The 27291-nt window shown below is 43.3% G+C and overlaps 1 protein-coding gene across 1 annotated transcript in view; it reads left to right on the top strand.

Annotated features, from left to right (window-relative positions):
- Positions 1–27291, top strand: part of DOC2B (double C2 domain beta) — an 824733-nt gene that overhangs the window by 634688 nt on the left and 162754 nt on the right. Inside the window, exon 7 of the mRNA XM_082245573.1 lies at positions 21936–22093. Coding sequence (XP_082101699.1) covers positions 21936–22093 — 158 coding nt within the window. The remainder of the gene's footprint in view (positions 1–21935; positions 22094–27291) is intronic.

The raw sequence follows: 27291 nt of genomic DNA, 5'->3' as shown, positions 1-27291 counted from the left end.
CAAAGTGCTGGTAACCCGCACGAAAACCCCGGGTACACTGAGCTCCACATGCAGTGAGGTAAAACCGCACAGCATCAGTGTGAAAGGGGCCTAGTCTCATCCTATGGTCAGTGATAAAGCAGCACATCACTAGCTAGAAAAATCTGTCCCAAAGCAAAACATGTGTGGAAAGTCAGATGGAAGTAGCCATTCCTAAACTTATATGGTGCCCTGAAAGTGAAGCTTAATCCATTCTTATCAATGATATAAAACAATATGCCTAAACCACAGCACACAGATGGGTCATCTGCAAATCAGAATATTGCCATTTTCCACAGTCTGCACTTTTATCTTTAATGCTAGAGTTCAGTCAATGAACACTTTTTGCCAAAAACAAGTATAACTAGGATAAATCCCAGGTTTTTTTCCCAGGGAATAGGCATAGGTACTCACAACCCCCTTTTGCTGCATGAGGGGCTTAAAAGGACATTAAACCTAAAGCACTGAACATGGTTAAATAAAATCTGAACCTATGAACCTACCCTCTGCACTAGTAATCGACCGATATCTTTTTTTTTATTGCGGATACCGATATTTTGGTCATCGCATATAGGTATCGGCCGATATTTTCGTACATTAAAATTTTATTTTTTTTATTTATTTATTTTTTGACAGGTACTCTTGTGGAGGGATCTGGGGGTCTAAAAGACCCTAAACCCCTCCTCTGCGCTTAAAAGCATTCAAAACCCCAAGTTTAGCTGTTTTGAATGTTGTCATTTTTTGAATTTGGCGCTGAGTACCTGGAAGTGATGTCATGACATCACTTCCGTGTTTTTACATGGAGACCCGATCAGAGCCGAATGCGGCTTTGATTGGGTCTTCTCTTCGGTGGCTGTACAGGCTGGTTGCCCCGGTCACCCGTCCCATCGGCGAGCCGCGGAAGGCGGCAGGAGGGAGGGACGTCCCCTCCTTCTAATGACTGCTGAGCAGCTTCTCAGCGGCATCGGTTGTCATTACAAGACAGCCGACCGTCGGCTATGGACGCTGGTACCTGGGGGATTGCCTCTAGCTGCAGGCATCACTCCGGTTCAAGCACTTTCCCGAAATATCAGCAATAATCGGTCGATCCCTACTCTGCACACATATATCACAGTCCTTGTATCCACACAATAGGGACACTCAGCACAGTCATTTTGTAGAAAAATGACATTTTTTCTATACAAATGCTTTTCAACCTACCTTTACGTGTAAGTTCGCCTTTACAGAAACTTTGGAAGGTGAACTTACAATGGAAATAAAAATGTACAATGAAGTATATATAGTTAAGGGATCAGAAATGTGTGTGGCACAGGGTACACAATGATGCCTGCATTGTTGTGCTAGTGCATGCTAGTGGAGTTTGAGGGTCTTGTGACCCCGTTCACCAGACTTTGCTCACTTTCCCCTTTATTCCTGCTACTGGAATCACCCACAGATGTCTAGAGATTGAAGCTGCAATGTATTGTATGTGTATTAACCATTGTGCAACTTGTTCTCAATGTATTAGCATTAACCCTTTAGAGCCCAGTTCCCAACTCATGCACATAACCTCTTAGTCTCCTATCTTCCGCACATACAATATGAGGACCACCCAGTCCTTAACCTATGTGTTTTATCCCCTTAATGCTTTGTTCTTAGGCATGTACATTAACCCCTCAGTACTCAGTTTATGTAGACGAGCCCCTCAGCACTCAATACCCAACATATGCGTTTAACCTCTGCATTAATCTTTCTGTTGCCAGTACCCAGTACATGTGCTTTTACCCCTCAGCGGACAGTCACCAGCATGTGTATTAACCCCTCAATTGCCAGTTAATAGTACATCTGTAAAAACCCTTCTATACGCAGCACATATGCATTAACCTCTCAGTACCCAGTCTCAAGTGCATGTGGAAAAATCCCTCACATTTAATCAATGCAAAACTTCAAAATCAGTCTACACTTCACTGAACAGTGTCCAATAGTGATTTCGGTTCCACTGCCCCATTTCCTTCTTAATTATTTACTGGCAAGAAAGCCTTGCCTCCATCTCCCATGTCCTTAGTGCCAGCTTTGTTGTTCCTGGACTTTATGATACAGTTCCTGCTAATAGCATGCTTCAGTTTGGTGCCTTCATTTTATTCTTAATTGTCTTTTAGCCTAAAATTGACCGTGCAGTCAAGGTGCCTCAGTAGGTAAATGATCCAGGCTATTTTTCAACTCTCAGTGCTGTCGCAATTTCAATGTCAATTGCGCAGTCATGACACACTGTACCCAAACAAAAGTTTTATCATTTTTTTCACACAAATAGAGCTTTCTTTTGGTAGTATTTAAGTGTTTTTTTATTTTTTGCTAAAGAAACAAAAATAGACTAACAATTTTGAAAAAAAAAAAAAATATATCATAGTTTATTATAACATTTTGCAAACAGGTAATTTTTCTACTACACTGATGTGCACTCATGAGGCTGCACTGATAAGCACTGATGGGCACTGAAAGGCTGCACTGATGGGCACTGATAGGCACCGATGAGGTTGCACTTATGGTCACTGATAGCCACTGATGAGGCAGCACTCATGGGCACTGATAGGCACTGATGAGGTGGCACTGATAAGGCAGCACTGATGGACACTGTTAGGTGACACTGATGGGCACTGATGAGGCGGCACTGGTGGGCACTAATGAGGAGGCACTGATGAGGCTGCACTGATAGGTGGCACTGATGGGCTATGATAGGCAGCACTGAAGGGCACTGAGAGGTGGCACTGATAGGCAGCACTGACAGGCGGCACTGATGGGCACTGAAAGGTGGCACTAATGGCCACTGATAGGTGACTTTGATGAAAAGGCATGGATGGTCACCGATAGGCAGCACTGGTGTGCACTGATTGGCAGCAGTTGTGGGCACTTTTTGGCAGCACTAGTGGGCACTGATTAGCAGTACTAATGTGCACTCATAGGTGGCAGTGGTGGGCACCGATTAGCACCACTGGTGGGCAATGTGGAGACTGATGTCCCTGTAACAGAATTGGTTACCGGCTTTCTTGTTTTCTCCTCACACTATCAGTCTGAGGAGAAAAACAGCCGATAACCGGCTTATGTTTACTTCCCTGATCAGCTATCATTGGCTGACAGCTGATCACGTGGTAAAGGGCCACTGTGACTGGCCCTTTACCTCGATCAGTGATCAACCGAGTCTGAAAGATCACAGACCGTGCCGCCCTCTATGGACGCCCTCCCAGCACTGGAAGCTCGAACTGTAGCCATCTTTCAGCTGTAGCGTGGACGCAAAGTTGTTAATCACCACTGGGTTTTTTTTTTACATTAATAAAATAATACCACACATTTTTCTTAGTTACTGTTATAAAATTTTGCAAATAAATATAATTTTTTCCAGAAATTTAGGTCAAAATGTTGCCTGCTACTTTTCTTTGGTAAAAATAACCCACATCAGCGTATATTATTTAGTCTGTGTGAAAGTTATAGAGTCTACAAACTATGGTATATATATTTAAAAATGTATGAATCTTGATGTACTGGCTGTCTATCTAAATTCACGAGGCCCTAAAATGCCAGGACAGTACCAATACCCCCCTGGGATGGTGGGTTGGCAAGCCCAAATTACTATCAACTGGTTGCGAACCTCGGGCATGAGCTTCCCTGGTTTGAGGTTGCGGGTCACATCAGAGAGCTCCGCAGGCCACGGGTTGAGCACCCCTGGCCTAGCCATGCAGACAGGCCCAAAATCCATAGCCCACATTCAGGCTATCTAGGGGTGTAAATTACACATCCAATTTCCTTCTACCTATCACATTTTTGGAGACCCTGGAGCACCAGGACAGTGGAAACACCCACCAAATGACCACATTTTGGAGAGTAAACACCCCAAGGTATTTTTTAGAGGCATATTAAGTCTTTTGAACATTTCATTTGTCTTTGCCACAAATGTTTGGAAACTATAAGTGTAAGAAAAATAAAATACATTTTTTTTACACAAAGTTGTCAATTTAATAAGATATTTCTCGCACAAAGCAAGGGCATAGTTAGAAATGCACCCCAAATCCGATATACCCCTCAAGATTATGGTGATTCCACATGCGCAAGACTTTTTCACTGTTTGGACTGATTATGTACCGAACATGGTATCTTGTGTATCACACAAATCAACTAATTGTGTCAAAACCAATGTACTGTAATGATCTCCTCTATATATGTGGTCAGGGAATCTAACTTAGTACTTAAATATTGATCAATATCAATTAAAAAATGATTTAACTACATGACATAAAAGTGCTAGTGCAAAAGAAGATATTCCAATCTGTTGGATTATCTTCTTTTGCACTAGCACTTTTATGTAATATAGTTAGGTGTTTTATTAATTGATATTGATCATTATTTATATAGCGTTGCAAGCGCTGTGCGTAGTGTGCAATAGGCAAATTTTATTCCAGATTTAAACCTTTGTCCATAGTAGCTGCTGTTCATTATTTATTATTTAATTTACACTAAACACAATTGTGCACACAATTGGTGAGTGTAATATGTTATTTATTTTTGCAATAGCACTTTACATCAAACAATATTGATTATATTGTTATAGTGTTGCAAGCGCTGTGGGTAGTATGCAATAGGCATACTAATTGTATCATTAATCTAACTTAGTGTAGATTCACCTAGCCTACTAGTACATTGCTGCCCCCGGGAATGCTATGTTCACTGGCCAAGAAGTACAGGAGGCTGAAGAAAGGAAGAACAAAATTGTTCCCGTGGTTCCAGGAGTACAGTCATCCGCAGGGGATGGCTGGGACTGGTGTCTCACAGGAACATAGTCAGTGGGATGTGCAGGTGGGTCAGTTCATGCCGCAGGCACAGACTTGGTCAGAAAACAGGCAAAGGACTCTTCCAGGCAGAAATGTGGTCAATAAGCAGGTCAGGGTTGGTACAGGCAGAGGCAACACTGCACTGGTGTGATGGTAATCTGAAACACTAGGATCAGGGATACATAACGGGTGTGGCAATGATCAAGGACACTGTAACTGATGTGACAGTGATCAAGGACTTTGTAACTGGTGTAGCAAGGATTAGGGACAATATGACTGGTAATCGAGAACCCTGGGACTGGTGTGGCAGTGATTACGGACACTGTAACTGGTGTAGCAGCGATCAGGGACACTATAACTGGTGTGGCGGTGATCAGGGACACTATAAGCTGTGCGGCAGTGATCAGAGACATTGTAACTGATGTGGCAGTGATCAGAGACATTGTAACTGATGTGGCGATGATCAGGGACACAGTAACTGGTGTGGCGTTGATCAGGGACACTGTGACTGGTGTGACAGCAATTAGGTATACTGTGAATGGGTGGCGGTGATCAAGGACTCTGACTGTTGACATATGTGTGTATGTATATATATATATATATATATATATATATATATATACATACATATATATATATATATATATATATATATATATGTATATATAATTTTTTTTTTTTTTTTACATAATGTCACTCTGTCACTGTACTATTCGGGGGCGGGAGGTGATTGGGATACTGACTGGCAGTAAACCCTTTTAGTATTCCAAGCTAGCAGCTGGGAGGTTGGGCAAACGCCGGCAATGTGATCTGACCATTGGTCATTTTCCAATATATATATACACATGTAAAATAAAAACATAGTGTGATACTCTGCATAGTAAGAAATCCAGATTGTTATTTAGTAAAAACACATAGATTTACTTACAGTACATAGTCCAATTATTAACAGCGCTGTTAAAGAAATATCTGTCCAAGACAATTTATGGACACTTCCGAGAACGCAGTGATGTCACGGCACGTAGCTCTGACTGACGCATTTCATCAGAAAAACATTTTCTGGGGCTTTTAGCATACACTATGTAGCTCTTCAATATAATTATTGTTTATAGTTTTAACTGTTGATTCTGTTCACATGATAGTGATTGAGTTTACATGAGCAATTATTGCGTTTATCTGAATGTATAGGGCTGCACAGTAGTAAGAATATTTTAGGGCTATGGTAGATGGCTCATAACATGTGAGCTGCTTTTTGTTATGTTGTTATTTATATAGGCTGCCATTGCTGATAAATTGTTATTTTAAATTAAGAGAGAATTCAGAACTCCTGATTTGGATACTGAGTCATTGGCTTACAAAGGACTGAAGGCACATGAAAACCATGACAGCTAGGCAACAATATTTTCAGAAGGAGTTAGATTAGCAACCTAGATATTTTATTAGCACAGGCTTCCTTTAAGGGATCTTATTTGTGCAATCTGTTTGGCTATCTGTCCTTAAGATCACTTATAATGTGGCCAATAAGTGCAATATATTTCATTTGTAGTAAATACACTATATTGCAAAAAGTATTGGGACGCCTGCCTTTCCACGCACGTGAACTTTAATGGCATTCCAGTCTTAGTCCAAATGATTTAATACTGAGTTGGCCCACCCTTTGCAGCTATAACAGCTTGAACTCTTTTGGGAAGGCTGTTTAACCACTTAAGCCCCGGAAGATTTTACCCCCATTCCGACCAGGGGGTATTTTGCGATTCGGCACTGCGTGACTTTAACGGACAATTGCGCGGTCGTGCGACGCTGTACCTAAACAAATTTGGCGTCCTTTTTTTCCCACAAACAGAGCTTTCTTTTGGTGGTATTTGATCACCTGTGCGATTTTTTGATCACGCGCTATAAACAAAAAAAGAGCGTCAATTTTGCAAAAATAACAATATTTTTCACATTTTTTTATATGAAATTCCCCCCAAAAAAAATGTAAAAATCAAAATTTTTTAACATTTTCGGCCAATTTGTTTTATGCTACCTATGTTTGGTAAAAAAAATCTCAAAAAGCGTATTTTGATTGGTTTGCGCAAAAGTTATCACGTTTACTAACAAAGGGAAAGATTTTTGTCATTTTTGTTGTTTTTTTTTAACGCGTAATGGCGGCGATCTGCGATTTTTTTTGCGGTACTGCGACATTGCGGCGGACAAATCGGACCCTTGACTGACATTTTTGACACTTTTGGGGTTACCAGTGACATTTCTACAGTAATCAGTGCTATATATATGCACTGTTACTGTAAAAATACACTGGTAGTGAAGGGGTTAACTTTATTTGGGAGGGAGGGGCTGTGTGTGTCCCTAGGGGCATGCTTTCTACTGTGATTGGCTGTGGCTTCAGCTGTAAGGACACTGATCAACGGATCTACATAGTAGATCCATGTGATCAGTGTCTTTGCAGCGAGGAGAATGACAGGCAGCTTGTTTACACAAGCTGCCTGACATTCTCCCTCTTCCCCGCCGATCGCCGAGTGGCCGGCGGACATCGGGTCCGCTGGTCACTTGCGCGGTGGGGTCAGTGACCACGCGGGAGCACGCCTCCGGGGGCGCGCGCTCGCTCCCTAGACCCTCACAAGCAAGCAACGTAGCCCTACGTTAGTTTGCCTGTGAGGGGCTGACCGCCGACGTAGATAGTCGTGCGGCGGTCGGCAAGTGGTTAAAAGGTTTATGAGTGTGTCTATGGGAATGTTTGACCATTCTTCCAGAAGCGCATTTGTGACTTCAGGCACTGACGTTGAAGAGAAGACCTGGCTTGCAGTCTGCAAGCCAGGGTTGAGGTCAGGACTCTTTGCAGGCCAGTCAAGTTCCTCCACCCCAAACACGCTCATTCGTGTCTTTATGGACCTTACTTTGTGCACTAATGCGTACTCACGTTGGAACAGGAAGGGCCAACCCCAAACTGTTCCCATAAAGTTGGGAGCATGAAATTGTCCAAAATGTCTTGGTATGCTGAAGCCTTAAAATTTCCCTTCAATGGAACTAAGGGGCCAACCCCTAACAACAACCCCACACCATGATCCCCCCCCCTCCACCATTAGTGGATTAGAGCGCAGACTGAGAGCCAGGTCTTCTCTCCAAAATCAGTACCTGACCTCACATATGTGCTTCTGGAAGTATGGTGAAACATCCCCAAATACACACTTCTAAACCTTGTAGACAGCCTTCCCAGAAGAGTTGAAGCTGTTATAGCTGAAAGGGGTGGGCCAACTCAATATTGAACCCTATAGACTAAGACTGGGATGCCATTAAAGTTCCTGTGTTTTTAAAGGCAGGCGTCCCAATACTTTTGGAAATATTGTGTATTTCAAGGCAGTTTGTTAAAGAATAGTGTCCCACCATAAAGGGACATTGTAACCCTGTGTTTTTCTATTGGAAACAGTGCATTGAAGGAAACCATACATGTAGTACTTTAGGCATGCAATGGCCTGAAGAAGGCCTCTTCACCCTAAGGACTTTATGTGTGTCTGTGTTTTACACGTGTAGAAAGATTGCCTCCACAGCCTACTTTTTTATTTGTATTATCATTTATCATTTTCAAGTTTTTTATTTAACTATACAAACAAGTCAGGCAGTAACACAGTACAGCAACAGGTTTAGCAGTTAGGAATGGTGTTAATGGCAAAATCACTGATTTACATAGCACTTCACTCAAACTCTTTCCCAATGTTATATCATTTTTATTAGCAATCATTAGGAAAAAAATGTCCAAAGAAGTCCATTTGTTGTGCCTTTTCTCCTTATCAATTTCATCTCTGGAAAATAGCTAACATTTTAATTTTCATTTAATCTGTTTGTGCTTTAAAAAGTCATCTAAATTGTGTAGCTGCAAGGCTGCTCTTTAATTGAAGTGAAATTCAAATGCAATAAAGAAGGCAGCGTTGTAATTTAAACAGTGATGTGAAGAATCTCCAGGGGCTTTAACAGAAAAGTTTGTCCCTGATTTGACATTAATCTGATATAACAGAAACTAATATTGAAGAAAAGGGGAATGTAGTAAAATAGTAATTTAAAACATCTTACAAGGGTGCACCTGTAACTTACCTTATATTATTTAAAGACATGTTGAAATACAGAATGTGATTGTTACCAACATGCAGTTCATAAACCGGTGACCAGTCCTTTGCCCTCTGCCTTCTCTCTTTTTTTTTTTTTTGGGGGGGTGGGGGGTGGAGCCTTTTCTTGTGCCAAAACATGGTTTCTATGTAGCTGGTAACATTAGATACTAAAGAGGAACAAGGCACCCCAAATACTGACACTAAGTCTGCGTTCACACTGGGGGCGGCTTCAAAGTCGCATATTAAAGGTACTCTACAAATCTCAGCTGATTGACGTTTGGCGGTTACAACATCCCGCCGAAAAGGAATATACATTTTATTCAATTACACATAAGAACTACTCCAGAATAGATTACTTTATGATACCTCACGCCCAGCTACAGGCAGTTAAAAATTCAGTTATCAATAGCATCACTTGGTCAGATTATGCACCTATTACAATAATATATAGCCTGACAACGAATGCCCCACAGAAAAGGCAGTGCTGGAGGCTGAATGAGAGTTTGTTACAAAGAGAGGAAATTCTAAGAGAAGTAACTCAAGAGCTGAAAGCTTATTTTGAGACCAATGATCAAGCTGAGTGCCGAACTGGAATCCTCTGGGAGGCCCACAAGACGGTGATGAGAGGGATCCTTATTAAGCACGGAGCCTGTATTAAAAGGGAAAGAAATGAACAAATGACACAGCTACTAGATAGACTCAGAGTACTAGAAACAAAACATAAACATTCACTATCAAGTAATATATTGGTAGAGTTAATGACTATTAGAAAGCAGATTACTGATTTGCTACAATATAAAGCTAAGGCAGATATACAGAGGTGTCGTAGGCTGAACTATGAGGCAGGAAATAAATGCGGAAAAGCACTGGCTAGGACTGTTCGGGAGCAGAAGTTGAGATCATATATACCTCATATTGTAACAGCAGGAGGGATTAAGAAAACCTTATCAAGTCAAATAACGGAGGTATTTAAGAAATACTAAGCCACCTTATATGATTTAAAAAGAGACCCACCTACACACAGGGAGATTGGAAAATATTTAGATCAGTCACAACTACCCAAATTGGCAGAGGAAGATTGGGAGTTTCTAGAAGCAGGAATAACTATAGAGGAGGTTCAGCAGGCAATAAAGGCAATGAAACCAGGGAAGGCTCCAGGACCAGATGGCCTAACAATACAATATTACCATCTATTGTTTCCAACTCTGGGCCCATACCTGGTAAAGTTGTACAATGCAACAGAGCTAGACGGGGAGCTAAATAGAGACACTTTAGCGGCACAAATTTCATTAATCTTAAAGGAAGGCAAAGATCCAGCTGCCTGTGGCAGCTATAGACCAATATCTCTACTAAATGTAGATTTAAAGATATTCACCAAAGTCCTGGCAGATAGGCTGGCAAAAATATTACCAAAATTGATACATTTAGATCAGGTGGGCTTTATGACATCAAGAGAGGCAAAAGATAACACCACAAGAATACTCAACTTGATACAAAAAGTAAATGAGGAAAAGACGCCATGTGTAGTGCTGAGCGCAGACGCAGAGAAGGCGTTTGACCGGGTTGGGTGGCCTTTTCTGTTTGCTGTGCTCAAACATATAGGACTAGGAAAATCGATGGTAGATAAGATAACCAGAGTCTATACAAACCCAACAGCGCGGGTGAAAGCTAATGGGATACTATCAGAGGCATTCCCGATAAAAAATGGCACACTGCAGGGGTGCCCGCTATCACCCCTCCTTTTTGCATTGACACTGGAACCATTCCTCTGTACAGTCCGGCGAAACCTAGATATAGAAGGAGTAAGAATAAAAGGGAAGCAATAAAAGATAGCCGCCTATGCGGACGATATGTTGTTCTCCCTAACCAACCCAGGTATCTCACTGCCGAATCTTATACAAGAGTTTAAAAGATATGGGGCAGTATCAAATTTAAAAATTAATTTTGGGAAATCGGAGGCAATGGGAGTGGGGATCCCCCCGACCTAAATACAAACTTTGAAAAACAGCTTTAATTTCAAATGGAACGAAACGGCAGTGAGATACCTGGGAACATTCATCCCGGGGGAAACTAGCGCAGGTGTATGATCTCAACTTCGCGCCCTTGATAGTAACAACTAAAAGACTCCTAGAACAATGGCATAGAGGAATGCAGTCATGGTTTGGTAAATGCAATTTGTTGAAAATGATCGTATTACCAAAATGTATATATTTATTTCGGGCGTTACCGGTGAGGATACCTAGCAGATTTTTTAAGATAATACACTCTCTATTCGTAAAATATATATGGTCCAACAAAAAACCGCGTATAGCCAGGAAAACGCTGACTCTACCTAAAAAAAAAGGAGGCTTAGCTATCCCAGATATGAAAGCATATTACCAGGCTACCCATGTAAGTAGAGTCCTGGATTGGTGGCACCACTTGGACTCTAAACTGTGGGTAGAACTGGAACAGGCCCAAACAGAGGTAAATTTGAAGAGAGCTATGTGGTGCTACCAAGACATACCTAAGAAATTAAAACATCACTTAATAATCGGAAACACATTACGTATCTGTACAAGATCAAATATATACTCTAAACTGACAACAGATAGATCTCCCTTATTCCCAATATTAGGTAACCCTCAGTTCCTACCGGGAATGGATAACAGACAGTTCACAGTATTAAGGGAAAAAGGACAGGAACAGGCCTTATCTTTTTTAATAAACAAAAAGTGGCCTTCGGTGACCGGATTGATTGACAGGGACGGACCATTTAATATGCCATTTTGGCAAGCAATTCAACTGCATCACTTTTTAGCATCTATACCAAACCCAAAGGATTTTGATAGAGCATTAACAAAATTCGAACAAGCGTGCGTGAAACCAGGAAATTTACAACGAACCCTGTCAATCACTTATGGTCTACTGACAAACCCAGAAAAACAGCCAGAATTACCGTGGGTGAGAAAGTGGGAGATAGACTTGAACTGTGAACTGTCAAACGACCAGATCCAGAGGATACTGAGGTTTGCTTTCGGGCCAGTTAGATGTACCAGAATACAAGAGATGAACTATAAGCTTATAACGAGGTGGTACGTCACGCCCAGGAAGCTCCATAACTGGTTTCCAAACTAAACTAATCTATGTTGGAGGTGCGGAAGAGAAGTAGGTACACTATACCATATTTTCTGGAGCTTCCCTAAGATAAAAACATACTGGACAGGAGTGAAATATATAGTCCAGGAATTTACGGAATATGAAATAGAAGAGAACCCAGGCCTCTTCCTGTTAGATTTATCTGATATACCAGTAAATAAATATGCGAGATCGATAATTCCTTACTTGGTAAACGTGGCAAAAACATGCATTCCAGGATTCTGGAAAAAACACAACCACCCTCGGTCTCCGACTGGATACATAGGGTGGAGGACAACAGGAGGCTGGAAGAATTAGTTGCCACGGCACAGAATAGGCAAGATAGACATAGGAAAACCTGGGAATTGTGGAATCAATTTATAAACTCTGAAGAAGGGAGACAACATATGGCAAAATGAAATAAAATAAGAGGAAAGGAAAATAGAGGAGGAGAAGTGTTTACCATCTTTTACGACCACAAAGGATATAGGATGAGAGATGGAGAGGAGGGGGGAGGAGGGAGGAAAAGAAAATTATGCCCCCTTTTTTTTTTTTTTTTTTGTTGGGTGGGAGGTGGGAGGGGGGAAAGGGAGGGGGGAAAGGGAGGGGGAAAATAGAAAAAGGGGAATTTAAAGAAACAGCAAGAGGAAAAGAAGAGATAGTATAACATGTGTTAAGATAGAATTGCTTAAGATATCAGAAATGTTATGTATAATCGGATAAATTCTCAATAAAAACACAATATTTAAAAAAAAAAAAAAAAAAAGTAATTTAAAATATCTTACAAGGGTGCCAGTGTTGCCAACCGCCCGTAGATTTACGGGCAGCCCGTGAATTTTAGCCCATTTTCAGGCTGCCCGTAAATGCCCGTTACGGGCAGCGGCGCCCGTAATAAAGATGGCAGAACGGGCCGACACGCAACTGCGCATGCGCCGTTCCGAAGCCTGTCTGGCTCGGAAAAGCTTGCCTATTTCCGGCTGGACGGGCGCATGCGCAGTAAAGAACTGGCGACGGTTGGCGCCATTTTTAAAAGACAGTGAGTGACACTGTCTTGCTGACTGCGGCTAGAGAAGAAGAAGAGGACGGGGCTCTCCGCCGTCCTCTGGGAGAACCCTCCGCCGCCCCTCCCGGTCGGTCCCCCCTCCTCCAATGGCGGGACACGAGTGGGATCGGTTCCAGAGAGAGGAGCTCATCGGGCAAATCACCGACATGAGAGTGCAGAACATGCAAGGTAGGAACAACCCCCTCCCATCTACTACATAGCAGGGGGGGGGGGAGAGATGCACACTGCTATGTTAATGGGGGTTTAAGCATTATGGGGGATCCTAAAATCCTGGAGGTTTCGTCATTATGGGGGAGTAATCATTATGGGGGAGTGATTAATATGGGGGAGTCATTATTAGGGTGGAGTTATCATTATGGGGGTCATATCATCCGGGGGTGTCATCGTAATGGGGGAGTTATCAGTTTGGGGATCAAATCATCCTGGGGTTCTTATTATTTTGGGGGTCTAATTGTTATGGGGGTCATATCATCCTGGAGGTCCCATCAATATGGGGATTATATCATGAGGGGGGTCTCATCATCCTGGGGGTCTCATAATTCTGGGGGTCCCATCATCCTGGGGGTCCCATCATCCTGGGGGAGTCATCATACTGGGGGTCCAATCATCGTGGGGGTCCAATCATCGTGGGGGTCCAATCATCCTGGGGGAGCCATCATAGTGGGGGAGTAATCATTCTGGGGTTTTATCATTTTGGGGGAGTTATGATGGCGGGGGAGTAATTATAATGGGGGTTTGATCATTCTGGGGTCTCATGATCTTGGGGTAGTTATGCTGGGGGTCCCATCATTCTGGGGTCTCATCATCTTGGGGGAGTTATTTTGGGGGCAGAGAAGGACACTGTGCTATGGGGGCTAAAGGCAGGGGGCGGAGGACAACAGTGCTGTGGGGGGCTAAAGGCAGGGGGCAGAGAAGGACATGTAAATGGAGAAATATGGTTTATGACTTTTGTTTAACTTAAACACATTGCTAATAGCACTATCTGCATGTTTATAGTTTAATTATTCATATTTGCACGGTTTAGCACTGAAAACGGCTATTTTATGTACATTTTTGCAGTGCCAGTAAAAAATTGGTGCCGTCCGTAAATTTTGGAATTCTGCCAGTAAATTTTAGTCCGGGGGGTTGGCAACACTGAAGGGTGCACCTGTAACTTACCTTATATTGTTTAAAGACATGTTGAAATACAGAATGTGATTGTTACCAACATGCAGTTCATAAACCGGTGACCAGTCCTTTGCCCTCTGCCTTCTCTTTTTTTTTGGGGGGTGGAGCCTTTTCTTGTGCCAAAACATGGTTTCTATGTAGCTGGTAACATTAGATACTAAAGAGGAACAAGGCACCCCAAATACTGACACTAAGTCTGCGTTCACACTCAAAGTCGCCCGACTCTGAAGCCGCCCGTTCAGCGCGACTTCAGGGAGGCTTGCAAACGACTTCTCTAATAGAAGTCAATGCAAGTCCCCCCCAAAGTAGTGCAGGAACCTTTTTTCTAGAACAAATGAGAAAGGGTTGGGACTTTGAGTGAGGCATAAAACTGAGTCTGATTGTAAAGCAAAAGCATGATGTAAATGTTCATAGATTTTATTGAGTACAACAAATGACATTGTTAAAATTGTATAGATACAAGATAACATGCATGGATGATATCAGTCTGACCAAGACTTAAAAGAATGTACAGTGTCACAAAAATAGGAAATTGACTGAGACAGACATATGTATATGATGTAGGGAGAATTGTCCATGAGGATTGCGTCCTGTAATGCTCTACGCGTTTCGTGTTTCTACACTCATCAGGAGCAGAAGCAATCATTGTTCTATTGAGAGAAAAAATGTCAAAAAATGTATGAAAAGAATATATATCTGGTAGTATCATCGCCAAGGCGTGACAATGTCTGTCAACAAAAGGTAGTCTACTTACAAATTAGTACAAAACTCCGCCACAAGGGGCTGATGAGGAAGGACGCTCCGAAACCGTCTCTCCCGGGAGCTGAGGGAGCAATATCCCGTGCCTGTGGGGTGACCAAACCAAAGATGTGCAATAGGTGCCATCTCCATGGGCTAGAGAACCGCAGCCTCGACTAATCATCCAATATAGTACCTAGGAATGCATGTAGTAAGATAAGTAGATTCATATGTAAAAGTATGAGTATCAAAAGATATGAATCCTAGGTATCATGTATGGTGAGGCAGGGAATGAGTACAATACGCCCAAAAGGAGAGGGGAATGAAGAAAAAGGAAAGAAAGAAAGGAAATACATGCGCTGCATAAGGTGCATGGAGATGTAATAAAGGAAAAATGGGGGTGAAAGGTGGTGCAGTGAGCATGGTGAGGAGGAGAGTGTGACCAAAGAATACCACGGGTGTGGCAAGAGGTGAGTGCAAGGTGAAGAACTAGGGAAGTGCTAGGATGTAGAGGTAACCTGACCCCAGGTACCCCATTAGAGTGTGCAGGTAACGGAAATAACCATACTAAAGTAGCCAAGTGAATAAAGTGATATATAGTAGCTTAGTATAAAGAATTACCTTGTACCGAAGGATAATGGTGTTCGAAAAGGTCAGAAAAGAGTGTGCACCTGAAGAAAGCCAAGTGGAAATCCCCAAATGAGGAGGCATATAAATACCCCCTCAAACCAGCACGAGCAGAGCTCCCAGCGTCACGTGGCAGTTCGCAAGAGGGAGTGTGCGCCAATCCCGTCACATCCTGACAGGTGTATGGCGCCAAATCTCCCCCATGAGCGAAAGCAGATGGAAAAACAGTGCGCCGACGACACTCCACCACCACGGCGGCGGCACGTCAAGCACGCAAGAGGCGTGGCGCCGATCCGCTGCGGCCGCGACCCGCCCACACCTCTCCCTCCGTCTGAGAGGGGGAGGAGGAGGAAGTGAGCAGGGAGCGGACGGAGCGCATCGCAGCTCCCGGAATGAGGCAGAGTAAAAGCCATCCATCCCTCCAAGTCAGAAGGGCCAGATCTAAATGAGATGATCAATGTAAATAGCATAGGTCTGTCAAAGAGTACAAACATTAGAATGCATATAACATAATGATAATAAATATTAATGATAAATGCCGACCCAAGTGTAAAAAAGGGGGACGGCCCCCTGGATGTCAGTGACATCAAATAATAAGCAGGGTACAATCAGAGTAGGAAAAATGCCTCCATCCCGGGAACATATATATATATATGGAGAGGGGTTGGGACTTTAAATGAGGTTACAACTGTACGTTGTACCTCCATCCCTAATATTCAAGAACAAATGAGAAAGGGTTGGGACTTTGAGTGAGGCATAAAACTGAGTCTGATTGTAAAGCAAAAGCATGATGTAAATGTTCATAGATTTTATTGAGTACAACAAATGACATTGTTAAAATTGTATAGATACAAGATAACATGCATGGATGATATCAGTCTGACCAAGACTTAAAAGAATGTACAGTGTCACAAAAATAGGAAATTGACTGAGACAGACATATGTATATGATGTAGGGAGAATTGTCCATGAGGATTGCGTCCTGTAATGCTCTACGCGTTTCGTGTTTCTACACTCATCAGGAGCAGAAGCAATCATTGTTCTATTGAGAGAAAAAATGTCAAAAAATGTATGAAAAGAATATATATCTGGTAGTATCATCGCCAAGGCGTGACAATGTCTGTCAACAAAAGGTAGTCTACTTACAAATTAGTACAAAACTCCGCCACAAGGGGCTGATGAGGAAGGACGCTCCGAAACCGTCTCTCCCGGGAGCTGAGGGAGCAATATCCCGTGCCTGTGGGGTGACCAAACCAAAGATGTGCAATAGGTGCCATCTCCATGGGCTAGAGAACCGCAGCCTCGACTAAAGTCTTGGTCAGACTGATATCATCCATGCATGTTATCTTGTATCTATACAATTTTAACAATGTCATTTGTTGTACTCAATAAAATCTATGAACATTTACATCATGCTTTTGCTTTACAATCAGACTCAGTTTTATGCCTCACTCAAAGTCCCAACCCTTTCTCATTTGTTCTTGAATATTAGGGATGGAGGTACAACGTACAGTTGTAACCTCATTTAAAGTCCCAACCCCTCTCCATATATATATATATGTTCCCGGGATGGAGGCATTTTTCCTACTCTGATTGTACCCTGCTTATTATTTGATGTCACTGACATCCAGGGGGCCGTCCCCTTTTTTACACTTGGGTCGGCATTTATCATTAATATTTATTATCATTATGTTATATGCATTCTAATGTTTGTACTCTTTGACAGACCTATGCTATTTACATTGATCATCTCATTTAGATCTGGCCCTTCTGACTTGGAGGGATGGATGGCTTTTACTCTGCCTCATTCCGGGAGCTGCGATGCGCTCCGTCCGCTCCCTGCTCACTTCCTCCTCCTCCCCCTCTCAGACGGAGGGAGAGGTGTGGGCGGGTCGCGGCCGCAGCGGATCGGCGCCACGCCTCTTGCGTGCTTGACGTGCCGCCGCCGTGGTGGTGGAGTGTCGTCGGCGCACTGTTTTTCCATCTGCTTTCGCTCATGGGGGAGATTTGGCGCCATACACCTGTCAGGATGTGACGGGATTGGCGCACACTCCCTCTTGCGAACTGCCACGTGACGCTGGGAGCTCTGCTCGTGCTGGTTTGAGGGGGTATTTATATGCCTCCTCATTTGGGGATTTCCACTTGGCTTTCTTCAGGTGCACACTCTTTTCTGACCTTTTCGAACACCATTATCCTTCGGTACAAGGTAATTCTTTATACTAAGCTACTATATATCACTTTATTCACTTGGCTACTTTAGTATGGTTATTTCCGTTACCTGCACACTCTAATGGGGTACCTGGGGTCAGGTTACCTCTACATCCTAGCACTTCCCTAGTTCTTCACCTTGCACTCACCTCTTGCCACACCCGTGGTATTCTTTGGTCACACTCTCCTCCTCACCATGCTCACTGCACCACCTTTCACCCCCATTTTTCCTTTATTACATCTCCATGCACCTTATGCAGCGCATGTATTTCCTTTCTTTCTTTCCTTTTTCTTCATTCCCCTCTCCTTTTGGGCGTATTGTACTCATTCCCTGCCTCACCATACATGATACCTAGGATTCATATCTTTTGATACTCATACTTTTACATATGAATCTACTTATCTTACTACATGCATTCCTAGGTACTATATTGGATGATTAGTCGAGGCTGCGGTTCTCTAGCCCATGGAGATGGCACCTATTGCACATCTTTGGTTTGGTCACCCCACAGGCACGGGATATTGCTCCCTCAGCTCCCGGGAGAGACGGTTTCGGAGCGTCCTTCCTCATCAGCCCCTTGTGGCGGAGTTTTGTACTAATTTGTAAGTAGACTACCTTTTGTTGACAGACATTGTCACGCCTTGGCGATGATACTACCAGATATATATTCTTTTCATACATTTTTTGACATTTTTTCTCTCAATAGAACAATGATTGCTTCTGCTCCTGATGAGTGTAGAAACACGAAACGCGTAGAGCATTACAGGACGCAATCCTCATGGACAATTCTCCCTACATCATATACATATGTCTGTCTCAGTCAATTTCCTATTTTTGTGACACTGTACATTCTTTTAAGTCTTGGTCAGACTGATATCATCCATGCATGTTATCTTGTATCTATACAATTTTAACAATGTCATTTGTTGTACTCAATAAAATCTATGAACATTTACATCATGCTTTTGCTTTACAATCAGACTCAGTTTTATGCCTCACTCAAAGTCCCAACCCTTTCTCATTTGTTCTTGAATATTAGGGATGGAGGTACAACGTACAGTTGTAACCTCATTTAAAGTCCCAACCCCTCTCCATATATATATATATGTTCCCGGGATGGAGGCATTTTTCCTACTCTGATTGTACCCTGCTTATTATTTGATGTCACTGACATCCAGGGGGCCGTCCCCTTTTTTACACTTGGGTCGGCATTTATCATTAATATTTATTATCATTATGTTATATGCATTCTAATGTTTGTACTCTTTGACAGACCTATGCTATTTACATTGATCATCTCATTTAGATCTGGCCCTTCTGACTTGGAGGGATGGATGGCTTTTACTCTGCCTCATTCCGGGAGCTGCGATGCGCTCCGTCCGCTCCCTGCTCACTTCCTCCTCCTCCCCCTCTCAGACGGAGGGAGAGGTGTGGGCGGGTCGCGGCCGCAGCGGATCGGCGCTACGCCTCTTGCGTGCTTGACGTGCCGCCGCCGTGGTGGTGGAGTGTCGTCGGCGCACTGTTTTTCCATCTGCTTTCGCTCATGGGGGAGATTTGGCGCCATACACCTGTCAGGATGTGACGGGATTGGCGCACACTCCCTCTTGCGAACTGCCACGTGACGCTGGGAGCTCTGCTCGTGCTGGTTTGAGGGGGTATTTATATGCCTCCTCATTTGGGGATTTCCACTTGGCTTTCTTCAGGTGCACACTCTTTTCTGACCTTTTCGAACACCATTATCCTTCGGTACAAGGTAATTCTTTATACTAAGCTACTATATATCACTTTATTCACTTGGCTACTTTAGTATGGTTATTTCCGTTACCTGCACACTCTAATGGGGTACCTGGGGTCAGGTTACCTCTACATCCTAGCACTTCCCTAGTTCTTCACCTTGCACTCACCTCTTGCCACACCCGTGGTATTCTTTGGTCACACTCTCCTCCTCACCATGCTCACTGCACCACCTTTCACCCCCATTTTTCCTTTATTACATCTCCATGCACCTTATGCAGCGCATGTATTTCCTTTCTTTCTTTCCTTTTTCTTCATTCCCCTCTCCTTTTGGGCGTATTGTACTCATTCCCTGCCTCACCATACATGATACCTAGGATTCATATCTTTTGATACTCATACTTTTACATATGAATCTACTTATCTTACTACATGCATTCCTAGGTACTATATTGGATGATTAGTCGAGGCTGCGGTTCTCTAGCCCATGGAGATGGCACCTATTGCACATCTTTGGTTTGGTCACCCCACAGGCACGGGATATTGCTCCCTCAGCTCCCGGGAGAGACGGTTTCGGAGCGTCCTTCCTCATCAGCCCCTTGTGGCGGAGTTTTGTACTAATTTGTAAGTAGACTACCTTTTGTTGACAGACATTGTCACGCCTTGGCGATGATACTACCAGATATATATTCTTTTCATACATTTTTTGACATTTTTTCTCTCAATAGAACAATGATTGCTTCTGCTCCTGATGAGTGTAGAAACACGAAACGCGTAGAGCATTACAGGACGCAATCCTCATGGACAATTCTCCCTACATCATATACATATGTCTGTCTCAGTCAATTTCCTATTTTTGTGACACTGTACATTCTTTTAAGTCTTGGTCAGACTGATATCATCCATGCATGTTATCTTGTATCTATACAATTTTAACAATGTCATTTGTTGTACTCAATAAAATCTATGAACATTTACATCATGCTTTTGCTTTACAATCAGACTCAGTTTTATGCCTCACTCAAAGTCCCAACCCTTTCTCATTTGTTCTTGAATATTAGGGATGGAGGTACAACGTACAGTTGTAACCTCATTTAAAGTCCCAACCCCTCTCCATATATATATATAGGAACCTTTTTTCTAAGTCGGAGCGACTTGAGTTGCTCCTATTAGAACGGTTCCATTGCACTGAATTAAGCAGGACTTGTCAGGCGGCTAAGTCGCCTGACAAGTTGCCCCAGTGTGAACCCAGGCTAATGCTATACTGAATACTTTATTTTTAAACAAGGTCATGTTATTGCCATTTGAGTGCTGACCTAGCAATCAAATGACTTTGTTTATAAACAAAGGATCAGGGTTATTGTTAACACTAGGGATTGGGACAGTACTAGAGTTGGTTTTGTTTTGTTAACAAAGCCATTGATCTCAATGTCAGCACTGACTTGGCAATCACATTATTTTATTATAAAAACAGAGCCGAGTGCATTTTTTTTTTTAACCTCCCTGGGGGTCTGATTATGTCAGTATTTTTGATATGTCAAAGAGGTACATTGTTTTGCATGGGAATATGTTGCTTTATATTAAAGGCCTGTAATTCTTAGGGAAAAAAAACAGTAAACGTGAATAAAAATTATTAATAAATTAAAAAATATATACATTTAATTAATAAATTACATTTTTAAATTAATTAATAAATGAGTTACTTATTAATAAAAATATATTATAAAATATAAAATACATAAAACAGTAAAAGTGCAGGCAGAGCACTGGACAAAGCAGTAGGGACAAAACTGAGGTGAAATGGTTTGATACAGTAATGTAATCCTAATAGATTACAATGTATCATGTCATGTTTTGTGTACTGTTTTTGAATTTCCTGCCTGGTTCCTAGTAACCTCACCATGTCTAATTTTTGAGCAAATGATTAAACCATGTGATATGAATAGGCGTAGTCAAACTTTTGTATAAGACTGTACATCCAAAATAGTACTGTGAATTTTGTGCAACAGGAACCTTGTCCTTTTGTTACCTACGGAACATTTATATTGTTTTTATTTTTGATTGATGTTATATTATTCCTATTTTTTTTTTTTTTAATCAATTGCCTGAAACTGCTAAATCGATCTCTGTTAATCCTTTAGCTTATTCAATGTCAATAATTATTTTTTTGTGCGAACATCAAAGGGAAAAATAAGTAATAGATTCAAATTGCACAAATACACAGACTGCTAAATGGATGTCAGGTTCTTCTAATAATTTTTATACTTACAATTCAGGTTCTTCATGGATATTGTGTTTTTTGTTGTGACAGCTGTGAGTGAACTTCTTTATATCATCATTAACATTTGTGCTTCCATTCACAGATAGATAAAACAGAAGATAAATCTTTGGAGGAACGTGGGAGAATTCTTATATCCTTAAAATACAGCTCACAAAAATCAGGGCTCTTAGTAGGCATCATTAGATGTGCACATCTAGCAGCTATGGATGCAAATGGGTATTCTGACCCCTATGTAAAAACGTAAGTTCTTTATTCTATGTATAGATTATATATATAGGAGGAGATTGCTGCACCTAAAACACACTTTTCACTATGTGTAAGCATGTTAAAGTAAACCTGTTACAAGCCAAGGCAATTCAAAATGAGGATAGGAAATATAGCTCATTTAGAGGTTACTGCTTGTAAAAGACGCTTGTCATTTTAAAAATCCAGAGTAGAGTTCTCTGCAAATCTCAAGTTTTTCTGTAAAAGTCAATTTTGACTGTCACTGTCTTTCCATCAGTGGAGCCTCCCTATTGGTCATTGGTGCCATGCTTCACATAAAGGAGCAAATAAGGCTTGTTGGTTAGAGAAGTGGTGCTGGGTTCACATTTTTAGAGAAAAGTCAAGATTTTCAGATTTTTATACTTCTCATTTTGGTACATGTTTTTCACTAAGGGTCCTTTCACACGGGCCTTCTGCCCGGCATGGCTCTGTTTTGCTCAGCGGGGATCGATCCACCGATCCCTGCTGAGCAGGCGGCTGACAGGCCCGTCTCCGCTCACTGTGCTGAGACTGACCTGTCATATCCCTGCTCTCCTTTATGGTAGATCGGATGATAACGAACCGCCTGTCCATTCTCATCCTATCCAATCCGATCCTCCAGACGGATGGAAAATAGGGTTTCCATCTGTTTTGATTTCACGGACAGGATCGGATCAGATAGCAGCGGGTGTAAGTGGACATGTTTCCGCTGACATCTGCCGCTCCATAGGGGTGCATGGAGCATCCGACCGGGTCCGCCTGAGAAAACTAACAAGCGAACCGGATCCGAAAGCCCGTGTGAAAGGGGTCATAAGGTAACCACTGCCTTTGACTTTTTGGGGTTGATTTACTAAAACTGGAGCACTCAGAATCTGGTACAGCTGTGCATAATAGCCAACCAGCTTCTAACTTTAGCTTGTTCAATTAGGCTTTTACAATAAAACCTGGAAGCTAATTATTTTTATGTGCAGAGCTGCATCCCCTTTATCTTCACCTTCTCATTTTCAACTGCCCAGGCTGTGGCTGGTTTACCTTACTAAAACCTATTTCAAACAGCTAACAGAATATAATGTCTGGCATGCATATAAAGTAATGCTAACACTTTTGTTTTTTTTAATTGGTCTTTTAGATATATAAATAATGCATTTTAGGTACTTGTATGTTGTATGTACCATTACACAGAATTTAGTTTTTGACTCAGGTTTAGGAAATAAAGAAGAAGGGGATGCTAGAAAAACGGAAAATTGTTATCAAATACTTACCGTAATTTTCCTTTCCTGATGGACTCCATGGCAGCTTACGTGTGGGTTAGTCCCGCCTCCTCCTACCTCATAGGACCCTACTCCCATAAATTTTTACTCCGTGCCAGAGGCCGTGTTCCATAAATAGCCTACTCCAGCAGATGGGAGGGGACTCCAGGTGCCATGGAGTCCATCAGGAAAGGAAAAACTTACGGTAAGTATTTGATAACAATTTTCCGTTTTCCTGACAGACTCCATGGCAGCTTACGTGTGGGAAATAACTAGCCAAACACACAAGGGTGGGAAACTGCTGGCCAAAAGAAATTTAATTTGCACCATCAACAGACAGTACTTGCAAACCAAAGTTAACAGAAGACAATAATGCTGGCTCAATACAATAATGAGTCATGAAAGTGTTAATGGAAGACCATGATGCCGCCTTGCATATTACTTCAGGGGCCACATGACAAAAAGCCGCCCAGGATGTGGACACCCCTCTTGTCGAATGCGCGATCACCGCTTCTGGATGGAGGAGCCAAGCCCTTAGCCTTATATGCCCATTGGATGGTCTGAACAATCCATGCCGCTATGGATCTTGAAGAGGCCCGCAAGCCCTTGTTCTTTCCATGGAGGAGAACAAATAGATAATCTGAACGCCTGAAGGAAGCTGTTGCATCCAGGTACAGTCTCAGAATTGCACCCACATCTAATGGATGTGTATTCGGATCATCTGACGATTTGAATGTTGGAAGGACAATCTCCTGGTTCTCGTGAAAAACAGAGACCACCTTGGGGTGTGATCCCAACATGGGGATAAGAACCACACGATCTGGGAAGAAGGTCAGGAATGGTTCTTTGCAACCCAGAGAACTAATCTCGGAGACTCTTTTAGCCGAGGTGACGGCAACCAAGAAGGCCAATATCAGAGACAGATCTTTAATGGAGAGTTGCTCTATGTGACTTCTTATGACGTCAGAAAGGAAGTTTAAGACGAGTGGAAGATCCCATTTAAGGAACCTTGGCTTCCTCTGTGGCCTGAGTCTGGAAGCTCCCCGAAAGAATTGACGAACAAGGGGATGAGACGCCCAAGAAGTTCCTGTGAAGGCCGAAATAGCAGAAACTTGCACACGTAGTGAGCTAACGGATAATGGTAGGTCCAGTCCCGACTGCAGGAAACCAAGAATATGCTGGATATTCAGGTCATTGCATGACCCCCCTTTCTTGGTAACAAAATCCATGAACTTGGACCAGATCCTTCCGTAGACCTTGTTAGTGCCCGCTCTTCTGGCACTTAAGAGAGTAGAAATTGCCCCACTCGGGCAACCTAACGCCTCCAGCCTTTCCCTCTCAAAAACCATGCCTTCAGGTGCAGATGAGCCGCGCATGGGTGCAGAGTTGCTCCCTGGGACAGAAGGTCCGGCCTGATGGGTAGAGGAACTGGATCCCGAAAACTGAGGAGCATCAGCAGTGGAAACCATGGCCTGTTCGGCCAGTATGGGGCTATTGTTAGCACTTCCACATCTTCCATCCTGAGTCTCGCCAGGAACCGGAGAATGACAGGAACTGGGGGAAAGGCATATGCCCTGTGGAATCTCCAATGGTCTGTCAGAGCATCCGTCCCAAAGGCTTGGGGACAACGGAACCTCACATAATACTTCGGAAGCTTGTGATTGCATGGAGATGCAAATAGATCCACTTCTGGGTGAAATTCCAGAGAAGTGAGCCACTGGAAGACATCGTTGTGAAGGCTCCATTCGTTGTTGTCCAAGCGGACTCTTGAGAGGAAGTCCGCTTGAACATTCTGTACCCCTGGAAGAAACACTGCAGTGAGGTTGACCAGGTGTTTCTGGGCCCAATATAAAATTGGATCTACCTCCTTCAACAGGGAGTGCCTCCTTGTCGCTTCACATAGGAGACCGCGGTCGTATTGTCCATCCTCAGGATCACAGAAGTCCCTTCTATTAGGTGACGGAATGCTTTCAGAGCGCAGAACGCGGCTCGCAATTCTAGAGTGTTTGACATTACCCTGTGAGCTTGGAAATCCCAGCTGCCCTGGGCTATCTCTGTCTGACAGAGGGCACCCCATCCGGTGTTGCTGGCATCCGTGGTAACTGTGATCCAAGAGATGGGCATGATGGAATGGCAATTGAGGAGATTTTTGCTCTGCAGCCACCATGGAAGGCTCTCCCGCATTGATGATGTTATGCAAATGAGGTGATTTTGATCTCCTGGACGCCACTGATGGAGAAACCCCACTTGGAAAGGCCGCATATTCCACTGTGCCCACTTCACCATTGGAGTCGTGGCTACCATGGTCCCAACCAATCTTAGACACTGAGATGCTCGAAGGTGAGTGGCCGTCATAGCTAGGCGTACCCTGTCCCTGACTACCGGGATCTTCTCGAGGGGCAAAGAAATTGTGCCTCGACTTGTGTCGAACTGAGCTCCCAGAAATATTAACGACTGGGTAGGCTCCAGATGGCTCTTCTCCATGTTCAGTAACCAGCCGAACTCGCGAAGAGTGGCTATTACCTGAGACCTGTGTACCAGAAGTTGTTCTCGGTCTTGTGACAGCAGGAGCAGGTCGTCCAGATAATGGTGTAGATGGACGCCTTTGGTCCTGATCAAAGCCACCACTGCTAGTAAGACCTTTAAGAATACCCGCGGCGATGTAGTAAGCCCAAACGGGAGACAGACAAACTGTAGATGATTCTGATCTACTGCGAATCGTAGGAACTTCTGGTAATCTGCTGCCACTGGCACATGGAAATAGGCGTCCTTGAGGTCGATTGACACAAGCCAGTCTGCCGGTTGTATTGCTTGACGGATGGTGAATAGCGTCTCCATCTTGAATTTCTCCTTCTTGATAAAAGAGTTCAGGTGCGTGAGGTCTATGACCAGTCTCCAAGCACCGCTCTTTTTCTGAACCAAGAAGAGAGGGGAGTATAGACCCTGGAACTTCTCGTTGGTTGGAACTGGAACCACTGCGCCTTGAGCCACCAACAGATCTACGTAAGACAGAAGGCCTTGTCTTTTCTCTTCTGACTGTGGCAATGAGGTTGGAATGAACCTCAGTCTGGGCGGACTGCAGAATTTCCAGGAATGGCCTGTTGATACTGTCTTGACGACCCAGAAGTCGTTTATCGAGGTTGCCCAGACGTGTTGGAAGCATAGTAGCCGAGCCCCGACTTGCTCCGCCTGGGCAGGCACAACGTCAAAAAGACTTCGTGGCCTCCCGACCACCAGAAGACCCTCCTCTGGGTGCTTTCTGTCCTGAAGGTTGCGGTCTTCTCCAGTTCTTTCGGAATTGACGGCCAGGCTTATATAGGCGAGCATCCCTTGATCGATCAGCCCCTTGCCTGGGCTGAGACCTCTTCTGGTCCAGCAAGCGCCTATCCTGGGGAAGGAACCGCGACTTACCACCTGTGGCATGGGAAACGGCGCTTTCTAACTTTTTGCTGAATAGGAAGGACCCCTCAAATGGAAATCGGCACCAGGCCTGTTTTGACGCAGGATCGGCCAACCAAGGACGTAACCAAAGAGCCCGTTTTGCAGTAACCGATGAAAGCATTACCCGTGCCGCAAGGCGGACCATGTCTAGGGAGGCCTCCCCCAAAAAGCAGCCGCCAGCCTCAGCTCATGTATTGGCGAATTTCTTGCGACTTCTTCCGACACGCTTCTGAGTGTTGTGTCCACAGTGTCTGTCCACACCTCCATTGCTTTAGACAGGGCTGCGAGAGCCAATGCTGGCTTGCATGCCATTCCTGCTGACACATAGATGCGCTTGAGGTCTGAATCAATGCGTCTCTCAAGGCCATCCTTAAAGGTCACTGTGTCTTCAAGCGGAAGGGTGACATGACGCACCAGACGCATCAGTGCTGCATCCACCAGAGGTGCAGATTCCAGGTGTTTAACCTCTTCCGTTTTAAACGGGTACATTTTGTTCACTTTGGA

The sequence above is a fragment of the Pelophylax lessonae genome (genome assembly GCF_965119305.1).
Source record: "Pelophylax lessonae genome assembly, chromosome: 2".
NCBI classification, from domain to species: Eukaryota; Metazoa; Chordata; class Amphibia; order Anura; family Ranidae; genus Pelophylax; species Pelophylax lessonae.
Note: the sequence above shows the minus strand (reverse complement) of the source record. Positions and strands in the feature narration are given on the sequence as shown.